This window comes from Chiloscyllium punctatum, chromosome 11 (genome assembly GCF_047496795.1).
Source record: "Chiloscyllium punctatum isolate Juve2018m chromosome 11, sChiPun1.3, whole genome shotgun sequence".
Classification (NCBI taxonomy): Eukaryota; Metazoa; Chordata; class Chondrichthyes; order Orectolobiformes; family Hemiscylliidae; genus Chiloscyllium; species Chiloscyllium punctatum.
In genome coordinates this window covers 68,934,155-68,953,432 of record NC_092749.1, presented here as the reverse complement: position 1 = coordinate 68,953,432, position 19,278 = coordinate 68,934,155, and the positions used below count along the sequence as shown (strand labels likewise).

Genomic DNA, 19,278 nt, shown 5'->3' with positions numbered 1-19,278 from the left:
TAGAGTAAAGGAGCTGGATTTAGTTCTGTGAAGAATGTTCAGCGTTCAAAACCTGAACTAAGCAGATGCCAGTGTTGAAGTGTTATTCTGTAGTTTATTCAGTTCTATCTCAGTCGACGTCTAGTCTTTGCATACAGACTCCAGAAAAGGTTCACCCCAATGTTTTCAGTAAATCTCTAAAACCTCTATCAAACCATATAACATAATAAATGTACATTACTTACTAACACATTTCAAAGGAAACCTTTTATAATCCTCAGATCTGTTTACAACCAGGCACACATCTAACTTTGTTTATACTGAAATAATTGTTAAAAAGTTAATTGCATTAACTGGGGTGCCTGTAACCTGTTTCCTTTTTTGGAGGATGTGAAGACAATTAGAGTCATAGAGATGTACAGAGTAATTTGTATTTTGTTTTCCATTTTCGCTCCATTTCAACATTGAAAACCATTTCTTTCACACTTTTCAAACAACATCATAGTAAGAGCAAAACTTACTTGGATAACTGTCTGAACCATGAGATTACAACAATAGCAGCAAAAACAGAAATTGGTGGAAAAACTCAGAAAACTAGCAGCATCTGTTGTGAGAGAGCAGAGTTAACATTTCGGTCCAGGAACCTTTCTTCAGAACTGAGATTCCAACTTTTGATTTCCTTTTAGTTATATTTTTGAAAGTTTGAACTAAATTGTTCATTTGAGCAGTAAGGGTGGTTTCCATATCCAGTTTGTAGAATGAGATGTGAAAATAGCCCAGGGAATTTCTTTTCATGTAATACTTTGTAACTTGATTTTAAAACTGTCTAATTTATGCATATGAAAGGGATAGAATATTTAATATGCATAGCTTTCATTGTAATTTTGACATTGAAAGTGTTATAATACATCATTATTTGTCAAGGTTTTTGTGTAACAGGAATGCTTGTATACAAAATCTTGAGAGTATTACAGTTTTAACAGTTCCAGCTGTAGTTTTCTCTATAACCTGAAATGTTTCTGAGTCGAAGTAGCTCCTCTTTGGTTATGAGGTGGAAATTTAAATCCAAGCTTACTGCATGTTGTAAAGCCTGGCAATTTATTTTTTCTTTAGTTTTAATTTCCAGTTTATGCCGAAGACATTTACACAATTTCTTTTACTAATAATATTTAATGTTGTTGTATTCTGAAGCCATATAATTCCAGTTTTCCAAGTTCCAATGCTATTCTGGTCATTTACATTCACTGCATAATGCAAGACTGGGAGGAGATTTTCAAGTATCAAACTCTTTCTGTTTAACAGACAACAAGGGAACATTTTAAAAAAGGATGATATTTTACAACTTAAAGAAGTCTACAAGTGGATAACTCATCCTCTGCTTTCTGAGGAACTGGGGGTGCCTGTGGATGGGAAGGTACAACATTTGATCCAGAGTTTCAAGATGATCTTAGGCAATGTTTATTTTTATTACAATTGCAAAGTTCAAAATGTTAGAATGTGAACGTGTAGTGCAATGTATAAGGAGGATTTATTTTTAGAATTATTTTATTAGAATTACTGAAATGCTAAATTGGTCATCTTTTTAAGCAATAAAATCTTATTGACATAAGAATATTTCAGAATCATCTATATTTTGAAGGAAAAATGGATGGAATACACATGACTACTTTGTATTATATCCTTTTCAATTAGAAGTAAGCTGGTTTTGTTATTAGATTAGATTAGATTAGATTACTTACAGTGTGGAAACAGGCCCTTCGGCCCAACAAGTCCACACCGCCCCGCCGAAGCGTAACCCACCCATACCCCTACATCTACATTTACCCCTTTACCTAACACTATGGGCAATTTAGCATGGCCAATTCACCTGGCCTGCACATCTTTGGACTGTGGGAGGAAACCGGAGCACCCGGAGGAAACCCACGCAGACACGGGGAGAACGTGCAAACTCCACACAGTCAGTCGCCTGAGGCGGGGATTGAACCCGGGTCTCCGGCGCTGTGAGGCAGCAGTGCTAACCACTGTGCCACCGTGATAAATAGTTATAGTATTTGGTTACTTTCTTGCATTCGTCAGGCAGAAACTTTTAGCTAACCTACAAAGATTGCCATATTAGTTTATTTACTGGAGGATAAACTGCCTTTGTTTCAATACTAGAGCTTATTTGAGCTAAGTGTGGTTTTCGCACACCCTGAAACAGACGGGGATTGCCACTTTTTGTAAGTTATCCTATTTATTCTCCTATTTGCTGAATACTAATATATTTTAATAGTTTATTTACATATAGCTAACTTAATGCCAATAGCAAATTATCACTTGTGAAATGTGTATGAATAAATTATGTTTTCTTTTGTTATTAATACAGTAACAGTACAGTTTCTAGAATTGTCAAATGAATGTGATTTTCACTTTTTCGTATCAATTTTCATTCTTGACAAAAATAAAGTCGTTTATGAAAATATACTGTAATGGATATGTTTTAGTCCAATGTTAGATGTGTTTGTGCAGTCACAACCCACAACTCAAATCATTACCTTAAATTATTAACAAGAATATTCTGAGCACCACTTGTAAAACACTGCTTTCTAACTTCCTCCAATCTGAATGATCACTATTTTGTCCTGATCTCCACTTCCTTTTGTTAGCCAGTTGTTTTACATTCACTTACTTGTCTTCAATTCTACATGTCCTAACCTTTTGTCATGAATTTGCTGTGTGGCATTTTATCAAACAGGGTTTCAAAATCGAAGTATATGGCATTTCCTATGTTCTCCTTGTATATACTTCCTGTTATCCTTTCAAGAATTCTTAACCTTTTGGAGCCCATGCTGATTATTTCTTATTCTTTTCTCTGATTTTTATGTGCACGCTTATATTAAATTCTAGTTTTTCCCATCGCTTATGTTAAGCTGTTTAATTTACAGTTGACAAGTTTTGTACATGAAAATAATATTTGCCAACTTTTTTTCTCTAACACTAGTCCTCCTTCTATAGATCACATGTACGTATAAAATAATGTGTCTGCTACCAGTTCCATGGTTTGCATGAGTGTACCTGAGTTCAAACAATTTGGACTTGCAGAATTGCCTTCTTAATTTTGCTACTTTGTCAATGATTCTTCTCTCTCTCGCTCTCTCTCGCTCTCTCTCGCTCTCTCTCGCTCTCGTGCTCTCTCTCTCTCTCTCTCTAACTAACTTAATTGGATCAATAGAATCATAGAGGTATACTGCATAGAAATGATCCCTTTGGTCTAACTAGTCCACGCTGACCATTTTTTCAAACTAAACTAGTCCCACCTGCCTGTGCTTGGCCTATATTTCTCCAAACCTTTCCTATTCATGTACTTAAATGTCTTTTAAATGTTGTAACTGTACCTGCATCCATCACTTCATCTGGCAGTTCATTCCACATATAAACCACTGACTGTAAAAAAGTTGTCCTTCATGTCCTTTCTTTTTAAAATCTTTCTCCTCTTGTTTTAAAAATATGCCCCTTGGTTTCTCCCATGCTCAGGAAAAGACCCTTACTATTCACCTTATCTATGCCCCTCATAATTTTATAAACCTATATAAAAGGTCATCCCTCAACTTCCTACCCTCCAGTGAAAAATGTCCCAACATATCCAGCCTATTTTCATAACTCAAAGCCTCCATTCCAGGCAGCAACCTCTCAAATCTTTTCTGAACCCTCTTCAATTAAATAATATTTTTCCGATAGCAGGGTGACCAGAACTACATAGTGTTATAGAAGAAGCTACACCAACATCCTGTGCAATCTCAACATGACATCCCAACTCCTGTACTTAAAGGTCGAAGCAATGGAGGCAAACATCCTAAATACCTTCTTAACCACTCTGTCTACCTGTGACACAAATTTCAAAAATTTATGTACCTGATCCCCTAGATCTCTCTGTTCTATGATACCAACAAGACCCCACCATTAATTGTTTAAGCCCTGCTCTTGCTTGTTTCACCAAAATGCAATACTTTGCATTTATCCGAATTAAACTCTATCTGGTACTCCTCAGCACATTACCCCAATTGATCAAGATCTCTTTGTAATCTTAGATAACCTTCCTCACTATCTACTATGTCAAAAATGTTGGTGTCAACCACCAACTTACTAACCATACCTCCTATATTCTCATCCAAGTCATTTATTTAAATGACAACTAAAAGTAAACCCAGCACTGATTCCTGCGGAACACCGCTGGTCATAGGCACCCATCCAAGAAGTAACCATCCGCCATGACCATCTGTCTCCTAGCGTCAAGCCAATTTTGTATCCAGTTAACCAGCTCACTCTGAATTCCATGTGATCTAACATTACTAAATAGTCTACCATGCAGAACCTTGTCAAAGGCTGGAATCGAACCTGCATCCCTGGCACCGTGAGGCAGCGGTGCTAACACTAAGCCACTGTGCCACCCCAAGTAGATATGTTTACAAAATTATAGACAAATTCATTCATAACCTTTTATACTCTTAAAAGTACCACCTTTTTTTTAAAAGTAAAGATCCTTTCCTGCCCTTGTAGCCTCCCTCTATCTCCCAATCCTCTCTGCAACCCAATAAAAGTGTCAAGCATTTGGATTTCAATCCCTGAAAACACGGGGTACTAGAACGTGGATATTCCCTGGTATGCTAAAACTTATTGTTTATCCCTAATAATCTTCAGAACTTGACATAGGTGTCAAGACAGACAATAGGTGGAAGGAGGGGTATACCTTTAGTGTAGTGGATGTGAGGAGGACCTCTCAAACTTACTTTCAAGATGGTTCCTCATGCAGATTATGGTTCATGACATCTCTGTTTGTACTGTAAACTACAACCCTTTAAAAATGTGATCCATCTCTATGAAAATTACAGAGGAGTAGACCCATCTATTGCCACGGTGGAACTGGCCAGCTTGGACTATAGGGTGCAGGTTTGAAACCTGAACCAATTCCATACTCCTAAAAGGCCCTAGTGAAAATTGGAAACCCTGTGAATGGAGTGGGAAATGTGCATGGCCATGGAAAAAGATTTAAGGGACTCCACATCCAAATGAAAGGCTGTGCACAATGGGGAATAAAAATGTAAGGGGCATTGGCATAAATGAGCTGCAACAATTATTGGTGTGTGAACTTGCATATTTGTAACTCTAGATAACACTTCCCTAAATATCCTCTGTACTACGTTTTCCTTAGCTATAATTAACTGTGGATAAGGAAGTGATCCATTGTACTTCTCCAGTCTGCAGAATGAATCATGTCCAGCAAACCCATGCTTGTTTGAAATTTGAATAACTTGAGATAAAAGCAAACTGGAAAGTCAATGAATGTCCTTTTTGAAATCAAAATTCTGCTGACCTTGAACACTTTAGATTGTGTGACTAGAATTCAGTATTTTAAATATAATGTTGCCTTGAGTATTGCAGAGAAGAAATGATAAATCCAAGCTTTAAAGTTATGCTCTTGTTAGAATGTTCATAATTGTGATATTTATTATTAATCTAGGGCCACTGCATGTCGAGAGTGCTTTAGACCAACAAAAAGCAAGCAGGTATTTCTATAGCTATTTTTAATGTTTGGCCTAAATTAATTTCAGAGATTTTTGTACGTTATACTTCTGTTTAGATAGCATCCTAGTCAACGTTCAAAATACACAGAGCAGCAGGTGAATCAGCCCTTGAAAGCCCCAAATGGCCGAGGCATATTCAGTCACAGGATTGACTGATCATGGGAAACTGGTTTTGTAAACAGAGTGGAGGGAAAGGGTGAGAAACTGTTCCCATTCATCCACAGCAAACATAGTAGAGAAACAACCACTGATTGGCCAACCTGCAAGCAGCCAGGTAAGGAAGTATAGGCAATGTGAGATCCGTGGGGGAATGAGGGCCAGAAGTACAAGGCCAAAAGCCAAGATCTGGGAGCAGAGATGACTCCCTGCAGGAGTAGGGACCAGTAGACACCAAAACAGGCATCTGCCTGCAGGGCCGCAGGTATTGGAGGAAGGAGGAGGCTGCAAGGGGATTGGAGGGAGCAGGGAGACAGCAAGGTGGGTTGGAAGGTATCAAAGGGAGAACAGTTTCACGACTGTTAGCAAAGTAGGAGTTTGCTAAGTAGGAGCTAGAAAGACATGGAGACACTGAGGTAATGGATTACTTGCAAGTGAATGTGGTGCATCCAACTAATGGCTGCATACATTTAAGAGCTTTAAGGAGAAAATGTAGTGGATGCTGTTGAGGCGAACACTGTTTCAGATGTTAATTTTAAATCTGAGATTGAGATGTGAGATGCAGTATAAAAGGAAGTAACTGCCTGAAATATTCCAGCTTTGTGAAATGCAATGGAAACACAGTAGCTATGATCCTATCAGTATGTGGAAGGTGTGTTTAGGCTGATGGCTCTGTGTGCAGAAGTATGTGTCAGTGATTTTATGCTCAACTTTTGTCTACTTATGCCTGTTGCTTTGTACCAAATTAAATACTGTGGTGTTTAAGAAGTTAGCACTTTGTTAATGACTTATGACTTCAAGTTTAATGAAGTCAATAGTTATTGAGGATATTGATGATTCAGTTTTTTGTAGGTCCAAGTATCCTATATGTAAATAGAGAAGGTGATGTAACAATGTGACTCTGTCACCTAATTAATCAGGTTAGAGAGAATGAAAATATAGCCCAGAAAATCAAAATGTAATCCTCGAGATCCCATGTTTTTGTGGGTATAGTGTTTTTGGAAATATAGCCTTAGCTGCCCTGCTTGTTCTGGGGGAAGAACATTGTAACTGAAGATAATTCATAGAATCCCTACAGTGTGAAAGTGCTGACCCTCTGAAGAGCATCCCACCCCCCATCCAAGCCCTGTAACCCTGCATTTCCCGTGGCCAATCCACTTAACCTATACATCCTTAACACTACGGGCAATTTAACATGGCCAATCCACCTCAACTGAACATCTTTGGACTGTGGAAGGAAACTAGAGCACCCAGAGGATACCCACACAGACACTGGGAGAGTGTGCAAACTACACAGAGACGGTCGTCCAAAGGTAGAATTGAATCCAGGTCCCTGGTGCTATGAGGCAACAGTGCTAACCACTGAGTCACTGTACTGCCCATTCTATGACTAGTTGACATTAATCAGGAGGATTTGGTATAGATTCAGACAAGTTAAAACAAAATCTAGCATTACTCTTTGAATCTTTATTTGCAACCAATCCTAGAATTCAGAATTTTTAATTCAGTTTCATTTTGTTTGGATTATGTAAAGCTGTTCCTCAATGAGCTTTTACTATTTGTCCATTGTAGCGAAACTTGATACTTCAAGAGGTAAACAGGAAAGGCAAGAATAGGAAGTTTGAAGTAACAAAGAAGAACTCGGAATGTAAATTAATTTAATCTGCACATCTAAGAGAAAGGAGATTTGTTTCAGCGTGGATCCCTAACATTGTTGCAACAGGCTAGTGGAGTGAGAAGATGTTGGAATGTGTCGAGGCTAGCTGATTGCAATGAAATTTTGTTTGGACTCCAATTGATTTGAAGCTATTGCATTATTTGAGTGAGTAATTTTAGTCACTTTATTAGTGATGTTCAACTTGCTTTGTTGAAGTTTTCTAAAAATAACATGTCTTGGGTGAAAGACAACTTTGCATTTTTAAGGCGATAAAATATCTCAAGATTTCAGAGGAGGTTATTGATCAAAAGTTGACATTATGTGGGAAAAGGAGACTTGAGAATAGGTGAGAAATAGATATTGCAGAGCTTCACAGAGGAAGAGAGAGAAGAGAACAGGGAGAGTTTGAGGAAGGATTCTCCAAAGCTTATGGTCCAGGTCCAGGGACTGCTGTCACTGCTGGAGTAATTTTTAAAAAACCTTGATGCTCAAAATATCAAAATTAGAGGAGTGTAGAGGTTTTTGAGGCTGAGGAGGTTACTTAGTTATGGTTGGGCTTTGAAGGTATGGATGAGAATGCTAAAATTAAGAAATTGCTTTGCAGGGAGCCAGTGTAGGTCAGAAGTCACAAGAATAATGACTTTCTTGCAAGTTAGGCTAAGGGTCACAAAATTTGGAATGGGCACAGATTTATGGAGGATGGAAAATGGATGACTAGTCCTGGGCACATCCAAATGGTCATGCCTAGAAGTGACAAAAGCATGGAGAAGTTTTCTGTAGCAGTTGAACGATGATGGATTGAGTTCGGCAAAGTTACAGAGTGGAAATGGTCAGTTTTAGTGATGAACAATGGGTGAGACAACTCCAGAAAGAATTATTTTGGCTTGGAGTAACAAACTGAGAAAGATATGAGAACATTGTCTATTCTGTGGGAGGAATATTGTGTGCAGTTCTAGACTCCCTCCTCTTGGAAGGATGTTGTGAAACTTTGAAAGGGTTCAGGACAGATTTACAAGGATGTTTGGAGGGTTTGAGCCATAGGGAGAGGCTGAATAGGCTGGGGGTGTTTTCCCTGGAGTGTCGAGGGCTGAGGGGTGACCTTCTAGAGGTTGACAAAATCATGAGTGGCATGAATAGGGTATATAGACAAGGATTTTTTTCGCCTGGGTTGGAGGGGGGTTCCAGAGCTAGAGAGCCTACGTTTAGGGTGAGATGAAAAAGATATAAAAGAGACCCAAGGGACAACTCAGAGGGTGGTGTGTGTATGGAATGAGCTACCAGAGGAAGTGATGGAGGTTGGTACAATTACAACACTTAAAAGGCATCTGAATGGGTATATGAATACAAGCATTTAGAGGTACGTGGGCCAAGTGCTGGCAAGTGGGACTAGATTAATTTAGGATCTCTGCTCAGCATGGACAAGTTGGACCGAAGGTCTGGTTCCGTGCTGTGCATCTCTATGACTCTAAGGTGAGCTCCCAAATGGCATTTTACCGGTGGAGCTCATCTACAGTGAGAGATCGTTTGGAAGGTGAGTTCCCATTTTATCGCAGTGGGGTTCAAGTAGTGGTCTCATTAGAAATTTATTTTGTGTGCCCAGTCCTGGAACTTACTATTTTTTTTTCCCATTATTTTTAAAAACTAGGTAAAGAAAAAGAGGACTCTCGGGCAAAAGATTAAGTTTAGAAAATGGGTGATTTCAGTGATTTGGTAGTGTATGTTTCACAAATCAACAGGGTGGAAAAAACAGATCGGACAGTAGGCCAGCAGTGATGGATGAATTGATTCTGGAGTTGAGGTTGGGATAAAGGGAGAAAGGAGAGTGAAACTGGAAAGAAGGAGAAGAGGATGCTGGTTATTAAAATATACCTGACCTCTACTTCTTGGTCTTTTCAACTTTCAGCTACATTTGTGTGAATCGTATGCAGTGAAGTAGAAAATTTGTTGGTGTTACAAATGTGTATGGTACGTGCATGCTCCCTGTGGGAACAGTCTTTCTTTGGAGGTTATAGTGGAACCTTGTGTGATGCAGTATATTAAGAATGCCACAGAGATTGCCTGAAAGTCCAAACAAATTATTTCTGTGGATTAGAGGCTAAACGTAAATTGGACTTGATTGCTAAGTAATTTGACTTGTTAGTAATGTTCTGCTGTAAAGTGAACATATGATGTAATGAATCTTGCCACATCCTGGACACACACCTACAGTTCTAAGAACCAATTATAACGGATGTTTCTCTTTTCAGTCCATATTCACTAGAATGGCAGTGGTGAAAGCTTTGGAGAAGATAAAAGATGGTGACTTCCTTCAGTGAGTGCAGATTAGTTTCTTTTCCCCCAAACGTACTTTATGTATTTCTTAGTAAATGGACAGTTTCTGTACATAACTGTTACAGAGATAAATTCATGATGTATATTGGGTTATATTCTGAGGAAAACCCCAGACACAAGGAAAAGTACACATACAAGCACAGATAATTTGAATGATGTAGAATTCTAATTGGAGCAAAATTTGGACCACAAGGTCTATGAAATAGATTACAGGCTTGAAATTAATGATGGGCTAGAAATCAAAATTGCAGAAGTGAAGTTCAATAAAAGATCATAAGAGTTTCATGAATAGCCTTCTACGGGATTGCAACCCATTTCCTGCTGTATACATGCAGGACTTGGTCAGAGTCACTGTGTTATTATTCTGTTCATTCAGCTGCTTGATCTGGCATTGAGTCTTGGATGAAGTGAAACAAAAACAAAAATTGCTGGAAACCTCAGCAGGTGTGGTAGCATCTGTGGAGAGAAATCAGAGTTAATGTTTCAGAGTTAGCAACCCTTCTTCAGAACCAGGAAAAGGTTGGTATTTATGCAGAAGATGGGGTGGGGAGTAGGGGGCAGTACACAGTAGGTAGAGACAGAGCCAAAGAGAGAGAACAACGGTAAGTCAGACAAAGGTCAACCTAGGTGAATGATTAACTGCAAATGTTGTGTGTGGTAGCAGTCAAGAGATGACAAGGCCTGGTGTGTGGGAGTTAGGGTAAGGACATGGGAGAAGGTGCTTCCAGCCTTAAAATTGTTGGACTCAGTCTTGATTCCAGAAGGCTATAGAGTTCCCAAATGAAAAGTGAGATACTGTTCTTCCTGCTTGCGCTGACCTTTTACTAAAGCACTGCAGTAAGCCTGAGACAGAGATGTCGGCCTTGGAACATGGTGTGTTGAAATGGAGGTGAAACTCAGGGTCTTTTTTTTTCTGCAGATAGGACATAGATGTTCTGTAAAGCAATCACCCAATCTATACTTCATTTCCCCAATGTAGAGAAGATCACATTGTGAGCAGTGAGTGTAGTAGACTAGATTGAGTGAAGTGCAGGTAAAGCGCTACTTCACCTGGAAGGTATGTGTGAGCTCTTGGCTACTGAGGAGGGGGGAAGTAAGCAGGCAGGTGTTACACACTAATTGCAGGGGGGAGGTGCCGTGGGCCTGTGCTAGAAGTGCAAGAGAAGTGGACCAGGGTGTCTTGGAGGGAACAGTCCCTGCAGAAAGCTGAAGGAGAGGAGAATATATATCTGCTGGTGGCATCTCACTGGAGATGACAGAAATGGCGGCTATTTATACTATGGATGTGGATGGTCGTTGAGGACAAGAGGGACCCTATCACTGTTGTGGGAGGGAGGAGGGGGAGTGAGGGCTGAAGTTTTGTGAGATCATTTAGATCTGGCTAAGGGCCCTGTCAATTACGGTGTTGGGGAATCCTCTGGTGAGGAAGCAGGTGGACATTTCGAAGGCTCCCTTGTCTAAGTTGGCATCATCAGATGGTTGCATCTTTTGCTTCTGAGTCATACGGTTCTAGTTTCAAGTCCCTCCTCCAGGACACTGTCAGCAATAGCTTGTATCTCACGCTTTTAATGTCGTGAAAACAACCCAATGTGCTTCTCACGAGCATTATTAAACAAAACATGATACTGAGCCATATTAAAAGATATTAAATCAGATAATCAATGGCTTGATCAGGAAGAGATTTTAAGGAATGTCTTACAGGAGGAAAGTGACATGCAGAGGACGGGAGGAAATTCTAGAGCTTAGGCATTGAAATCACGTCACCAGTCATGAAGTGATTAAACTCAAGGTTGCTGAAGAGGTCAGAATTAGACGTGAAGAAAAGATGCATTTTATGGGTGAGATCTGATAGTTGAAATTGTTTTTAAAAGTAATTTATAGATGTGAATTATAATGTATGTGTTGTTCTAATGAAATATTGATGCATCTTTTAAATCTCGCGTTCATTGTGCTTTGATCTTTGACAGACAGTTTCCTCATCAGCTTGAACGACCTAAAAGCTCCTGTGTTATTCAGGAAATTCAGTGCACTCACGATTCAATCTATGTGGCAGGTAAGACATTATAACAATTATTTTTAAATTCCCTGTTCTGGTTGACATTTGCAAATCAGTGTTTAAAATACTATACTGGGGTCATCGGACATATGTACTCATTTCAGTGCTGCTAACCAGTTTTAACTTGAAAATTGGCCTACCATAGCATTTAAATAGCTGTTGCTGTGCCCCCAGACAATTTTCTTTCAAATATATTCGTTCATATGATGCAGGTATGACTGGATAGGTCATCATTTATTGCCTGTCCCTAATTGCAAAGAGGGTAGTTAAGGGTCAGCCACATTGTTGTGGGTCTGGAGTCACACGTATGCCATACCAGGTAAGAATAACAGATTTCCTTCCATAATGTGAACAGTTGGGTTTTATGCCAGTTTACGTGGTCCCTTTGAGATTGGCTTTTAATCCAAATTTTTATTGAATTCCGACGTTACCATCTGTCATGGTGAGATTCTGTACAGAAGAGATCCACTAGTGAGACAAAACAGGTCGACCACTACTGTCAACTTCCAGATGTAAAATTCCATCCGTTTAGTTTAGCCTTATTTAGTCACCCGATTTTTTTCCATTCTACTAGTAGCCATAAACACTTCTTAATCATTGGGACTTCTGCTTTTATCTGTCCAGGAAGGCTCTCCATTATCCTTGCTACCCAGTTTCCTTGTCAGACTGTGGACTGTTTTCTCATGTTGAGATCTCTCTGCATTTCTCCCATCAGCACGTTTACTAGAAATCTTCTCAGTTGTACTTGACCTTTTCCTCCTAATTGTACTTCCTGAATCAGTACTATAAATGCATTTTCTGCTCCTCCAGTCTTGTAAATCCTTTTGCCTATCAATGGCCCTTCCTACTTGTTGCTGATCTTGGATATTTAGAAGTTCTTGCATTTTCCTTTAGGCTTGTCTGCATATCCCACTATTGTGGCCACTACCCAGTCATCTGACTCTGCTGGCTGATATTCATGAACGTATTTCGGCAAATGATCCCAAAAAGATATTTTCTCATGTTCTTCACAATCGGGCTATAATATTTCCCAAGCTCTTAAGTCTCTTAGATGCTGCCTGAACTGCTGTGCTCTTCCAGCACCACTAATCCAGAATCTGGTTTCCAGCATCTGCAGTCATGGTTTTTACCTCTTAAGTCTTCCTCTCTGTTTCCAATTTGTAGAACTCATGGCTATGCAAATTACATGGTGCTTCATTAGCAACCCCTTCTCCCACATTCTGAATTTGAAAATTCACACCTCAGCCCCACTACCTGTGAGGAACACAGCTTTACAGTCTGATTCCCATGTTATGAAAGCTTTCCCATCATGTCATTAACGTTTCCTGGCCCTTTCCACTCCTTGTGTTCTATCTTGTAATAAACCGTGTCACCAGATCTGAAATCTCCCTGGACTATCTGCAATATCTCAAAGCTCTAACTTTATGTGGTGCCTCAGCTTTAATGAATGTTTTTTTTTCGACCAGTGTTTAACGTGTTTAGACGTGTGTTTATAATAAAACTCAGGCTAATTGTTATTCCTTCTAGTGCTGGAATATTATTGTGCAGTACTGAAGGTAATTTTAAATTCCAACCATATCTTGATTGGGTTGGGCTGGACCTCCCAAGCATCTGTAAGAATTCTTTTTCATTTACTGCCTATGCCAGTGCAGTTTATAATTTACAGTTCAGCTGATATGCCAGTATTTTGCGTGACAGCTAATGAATTATTGCATAGTCTTCTTTCACATGAACTATTGCTGAACAGAGTTCTCTGTAGTGGTATGCATTACTGAAATGTTTAAGTTCTTATGCATGTCCCAAACTTGTCACTCTCACATTACCACCATTATCCTTTAAGACTTTGTTGCTGACGCAAGACAATTTTTCCATGACTTTGTCCATTATCATTCATCTATCCTTATTATTACAGTGAATTTGCTAAATCTGGTCACCATATTCTAGAAAATTATAGATAAATATTCTGATCTTTGTCCCACATCTTCAGGTCCATACCTACTACTTGATTTAATGCCTGGGCAAAACAACTGGGCATGGTGGTGTCTTTAAGTATTGAATGCATATAGCATGCTATGATGTGATCTATTCTAAAATGGTTTCACGTTCTTTGTCCATAACACTGGCATCCTTTAACAGCACAGGTGGGACTGGAGCCTGGTCCTTCTGGCCACACAAGGCCACAAGAACCCAACATTTTTTTATTTTTATTTATAATCAACCTGTTCACACATGTTACGACACATCTCTAGAACAGATGAGAGTTAAACTCAGGCCTTTCAGCTCACAGTAGGGACACTACAATGGTGCCACAAGAACTCCAATGAACCCAACTTCTTTGATACTCATTGCTAATTCACCCAAATAATCAAGAAGAGCCAGTGCAACAATATCCAAGATCAAAAAAATGGGAAGACAAGAGAAGGGGGAAGGGGAATGAACCCAGCCCCCTCTTTTCTTTAAAAAAAGATATTTTTAATCAACCTGTCCAGATGTTTTATGACACACCTCTGGAGTTGGTGGAGCATGATCCAGGATCCTTTGACCCAAATTTAGAGATGTGCCAAAAGGGACCTGAACCCAGCTCTACATTTTTTTTAAAATTCTACCACCAAATCACCCATTTAACCAGTTAAAGGACGAATTAGCAAGGGCTACCCACTGGGACAGTGCAACAACAAAGCAAAGGGAATGGGTAAAGAAAGAGGAGAGGCTAAATCAAAATGTGGAGGTGCCAGTGTTGGGCTGGCGTGGACAAAGTCAGAAATTTCACAACACCAGGTTATAGTCCAACTGGTTTATTTGAAATCACAAGCCTTTGGAGCTCTCCAAAAGTTTGTGATTTCAAATAAACCAGTTGGACTATAACCTGGTGTCATGTGACTTCTGACTAAATCAGAATGGAATTGGAAGGGGAAATAATGGACCCCAGCCCTTACAGAGCCCACCTCTTCCTAAATGCCTCCGAAGTGTTGGTAGACATTGCATGCTTCCTCGTCAAGGACACCAGACGTGAACATAGCTGCAGAAGTGGGACAGGCAGTCAGGACCATTGATCTTCTCCATGGGCTAGTGCCTGCACCTATTAATAGCTACTTTAGTCAGACCAACAGCCCAGCTGTTTTCTATAAAATAGTATCTATTTTAGTTAGCATTTGGCCATTTCTGCAGATATGGCCTTCAAATGGATTCATCGATCAATGTTTCAGAATGATGGATCAAAGAGTTCTCACCGTTAGACTTTCAGGTCAGCGGAAGTTGTTCAGATCATTTTTGTTTTGTTTGGCTTGTTGGCTTTGACATTTATGTGTGCTGTTTTCTTGGCTGTTTTAAAACCGTTCTGTTAGCTTGTGCACAGATTTGAGAGTACTGAATGTAACTAAGACCCATCTGTCTCTAGAATAGCACCATCTTACCCTGAGTCCCCTCTCTGCCTCAGATATGAGTCCAGTTGTTTTTCTTTAAATAGACCACCACCAATTTAACCAGTCAACTAATTAAACAACAAATGGCGTCCACCAATATCCCCTTGATGATTTTACACCAAAGATCTCAAAGATGCTATTACCAATGTCTGGACTTGAACTCGAGCATCACCTGCTTTGAATCAACTCTGCAGCTATTCTCTTTGAGTCAAACGTGAGGACTGCAGATGCTGGAAACCAGAGTTTAGATCAGAATGGTGCTGGAAAAGCACAGCAGGTCAGGCAGCATCCGAGGATATTCATCAGGAATAGAGCTATTCTCTTTGAGCCATGGGCCATCTTATGAAGTGGTAGTACTCCTGCCCCTGGATCAAGAGGCCTGGGTTCAAGATCCACCTGCTCCAGAGGCATACAATAACTTCTCTGACCAGGTTGATGAGAAAAATAAGATTAAATTTTTTAAAAAGTTCCTGTCTGAGCCTTAGAGCTTTTGTAGAGCAGAGGTGGTGTCCCTAGTTCTGGGTTAGGAGGCCACCTGTACGTTCTAAAATCTAGGACTGTAAAAGGAGGTGACAAGTCCTTTATCTTGCTTTATTTGAATATTACACATACTGTTGTTAACAATTGTGATACAGTCTGCTTGATTATAAATGTGTCAAATAATCCACATGTGGAGAGTGAAAAGTCTGAAAAGTGGATACCTGTGTTTCTCTTAGGCAGATATAACAAGTTCTCCAGGAATCTACCACAGACTCCCTGGGTAATAGACGGAGAAAGAAAAATGGAGTCTTCAGTGGAAGAACTTATAGGAGAGCCGCTGAAAAAAATGTTTAAAGTAGATAGTAAGTTACTTGAATAAAGTAAAATTCTTAAATGCTTTTTTGCATTTCAGTGCCTTTAGATGACAATATAAGACTTGCGGTGATCCAAGCTTGTGACGTGATGTCTGTCTTAGTCTCCCAAACTAAAGTTTTTGTGATATGGTACACTGAAGATGGAAAACATTAAAATGCTAGACTTCTAAATATAGAAGAATTTAGTATGGAAACTAAGAATTTTAATATAATGTGAAACTTTACAACAGAAAAGTCAGGCAATATTATAGCCATTGGAATATGATTGATGCTTAACTGAAGTTAGTACAATCTGAAATGACTGGTTTGTTTTCATTTTTAAAAAAAAATTGCTCATCTCTGTTGCTGCAATTTTGCAGTTCAGTGAAGTTTCATGTTGTGCAAGCTTGCCTGGATGTGTGTTCACGTGGAATCTCAACACCTTCTATGACTAATTTTGTTGTTATGACATGTTTGCAAGTGTTGCATTTGCGTACACAGAAAAAGAAGAGAGTCCCCATTAAGCTCACTCACACTCATAATGCTCAGGCCACCATAACTAAACACTTTCTAACCCAGTACTGGATTAGTGGTGCTGGAAGAGCACAGCAGTTCAGGCAGCATCCAACGAGCAGCGAAATCAACGTTTCGGGCAAAAGCCCTTCATCAGGAATAAAGGCAGTGAGCCTGAAGCATGGAGAGATAAGCTAGAGATAAGCTCCTCTAGCTTATCTCTCCATGCTTCAGGCTCACTGCCTTTATTCCTGATGAAGGGCTTTTGCCCGAAACGTTGATTTCGCTGCTCGTTGGATGCTGCCTGAACTGCTGTGCTCTTCCAGCACCACTAATCCAGTATTTGGTTTTCAGCATCTGCAGTCATTGTTTTTACTTTCTAACCCAGTGCTGAGACATTGTATATAAAACCCAATGGCTGGTCATGGGAATCTGGGTAATTCCTCTCCAACCTCTGGATCAAAACCAGCCCAGATCATCCTGTTGACCATGTGTCTCTTAGCTGTAAATCCATTAAGCGTCAATATGATGCAACCTCAGTCAAGAACTAGCTCACTCTTGCAGTCTTATGCGTAAGCCAGCAAAATGTTACAGTCCTTCACTGTTGACTGAGTATGCATGTGCGAGAGACCACTGAGGAGGCAGCAAGTGATTACAAGCACTGCAGACAACACAAAAAGAAATCCTTCTGTTCTAGTAAGTGAGGTGGTCTTGTAAATCTCTTTTTGTGTTTACAGCATAACTTTTCCATGAATTACAGGGTGAAAGAAAATGAAATGTGAAAGATCTGTTGCCATTTTAAGTGCCATTTAATTCAAAATAATTTTCAACTCCTTTTCCCACAGAGTAATGAGCTTCAAAATGTTTGATTGCCAATGTTACATTGTAAAAGCATTCTTTGGAATTCATTTCTCCCCCCTCCTGTTTAATTCATCTTCAGTTTGTCCTTTTTAAAAAAAAGTATGCTTATAGAGTCATAGAGATGTACAGCACGGAAACAAACCCTTCGGTCCAACTCGTCCATATTGCCATTCATCTAGTCAGATTAGGGAACGTTAACATAATAAATATATTATTATTATTTAACATCTAAAATATTAATTTGTATAGTTTTGTGATCCAAAGAGCATCTTTTATACCTGCAGGTTTAAACTTTTCCTCTTCAGGAAGAGAAGATGTTGATGTCAGAGCCTTGGGAAATGGTAATTATGTTTAAGCTTCTTGTGATGTGGTTTATTTTAAATGAACCACTGTGCTGGTTTGGACTGTGATTTTAAGTTTAAATATGTATCCTGTTTCAGAAATTATTATTTTTAAATTAGCATTCATTACAATGGTGTCTGTTTTAGCACACAGAAATATGTTAAAACAACAGGAATTTGTAATTGCTGTTAAACTGAAACCTACATTTTAAATTCTGCAGATGCCAGACTTAAACAGGGTTTTTTTTTCCCAGAGGATTTCAATTAAAGGGCTGCTTAATTAAGAATTTAGAGGTGAAACCGGAATTTCTCATTAAGTGAGTCAGATCCACCTTTTTATGATGGGGGCCTATAAAACTAACCAAGTTAATGCAACTTGGCAAATGGATAGAGCGCAGGAGCTAAGTGATTCAGGCAGTTAAGTGGAGGAAGGAAAGGGGTGTCCTTTTGCTATTGCCTAAACCCTTTCACCCTCCAGTAATTTATTCTTCTTCTTCTAAAGAGAAGAAGCCAGTTAACTAGTGAGAATCTGGTAAGAGGTTAAGGTTCTTAAGGTTCAAAGCATGGCAGCTGGTTGTAGGGCTAACAAAATATATAACACATCTAAATGTAAAGTTGAGTAGATTCATTGAGGTAATGGAACACTCTAAGAATGGCAGGAGAAATGATGCATCAGTTACAATGTATGAGAGCTCCTAAATGCCAGTTTGATCTGGAGCAAATTGGTCTGCAGCTAGTGATTGACGTTTGTGCAGCTTGAGCTCAGACTTGATGACTGGTCACTGAACAATAGACCCTGTAATACAGCAGGAACCAGCAGGTCACCCGGATCATTTTTACCAGGAGACAGTTGCACCTCTTGGGGTTGGATCACCTGGCTTGGTCAGTATTCAGGGACAGGAGTGTATGACTGTGGGTGAGGCAGATAAAGGGACACAGAGGGCAGGAGTGCATGAGTCCGGCAGGCTTGAGGTTCTTTCAGCCCTTTGTGCTGAGAGTGAGGGCTGTAGGGGTGATGCACTGACTGACCATGGCACAAGAAGCTACTCAAGAGTGCGGAGTAAGTAGGAATGTGGAAGAAGCAGGAGGGTACAGTACAGTAAGGAGGCAAAGACTGAGATTCCAGATAGCTGTGTTGGCTGGCTGGGGCTAGATTTCAGGATGTCTGCTCAGAGCTGGAGAAGAATTTGGAATGGGCAGGGGAGGATCCAATCATCATAGTCGATCTAGGTGCCAACAACATAGTCAGGACAACACAAAGAGTCTGCATAGTCAGTATGAGGACTGGGTGCCAATTAAGAGGCAGAACCTCAAAAGTTCAGAATCTCTGTCTTATTACCTGAGCCAAGTGCAAGTTGGATATGGGAAATCAGATCAGAGAGATGAATGTGTGGCTCAACTATTAAAGAAGTCAGTTCCAGTCCACGGGCCTCTGGCATCAGGCCAGGGAAAATGGAGTCTGTACTGAGGGGACAATGTCTGAACCATGCTGGAGCTTGTGTTCTTGCCACCTGAAGAACTAGGGATCTGAGAGAGAGTTTTAAACTGAACAGTGGGGACAAGAGATC

General features: G+C 39.7%; 1 protein-coding gene across 1 annotated transcript in view; it reads left to right on the top strand.

Moving 5' to 3' along the window:
- pus10 (pseudouridine synthase 10) overlaps positions 1-19,278 on the top strand; it is a 70,247-nt gene that overhangs the window by 35,203 nt on the left and 15,766 nt on the right. The window contains exons 6-12 of the mRNA XM_072580992.1: positions 1,282-1,393; positions 2,137-2,198; positions 5,477-5,522; positions 9,600-9,664; positions 11,652-11,737; positions 15,879-16,004; positions 17,654-17,710. Of these exons, the coding sequence (XP_072437093.1) occupies positions 1,282-1,393; positions 2,137-2,198; positions 5,477-5,522; positions 9,600-9,664; positions 11,652-11,737; positions 15,879-16,004; positions 17,654-17,710 (554 nt within the window). The remainder of the gene's footprint in view (positions 1-1,281; positions 1,394-2,136; positions 2,199-5,476; positions 5,523-9,599; positions 9,665-11,651; positions 11,738-15,878; positions 16,005-17,653; positions 17,711-19,278) is intronic.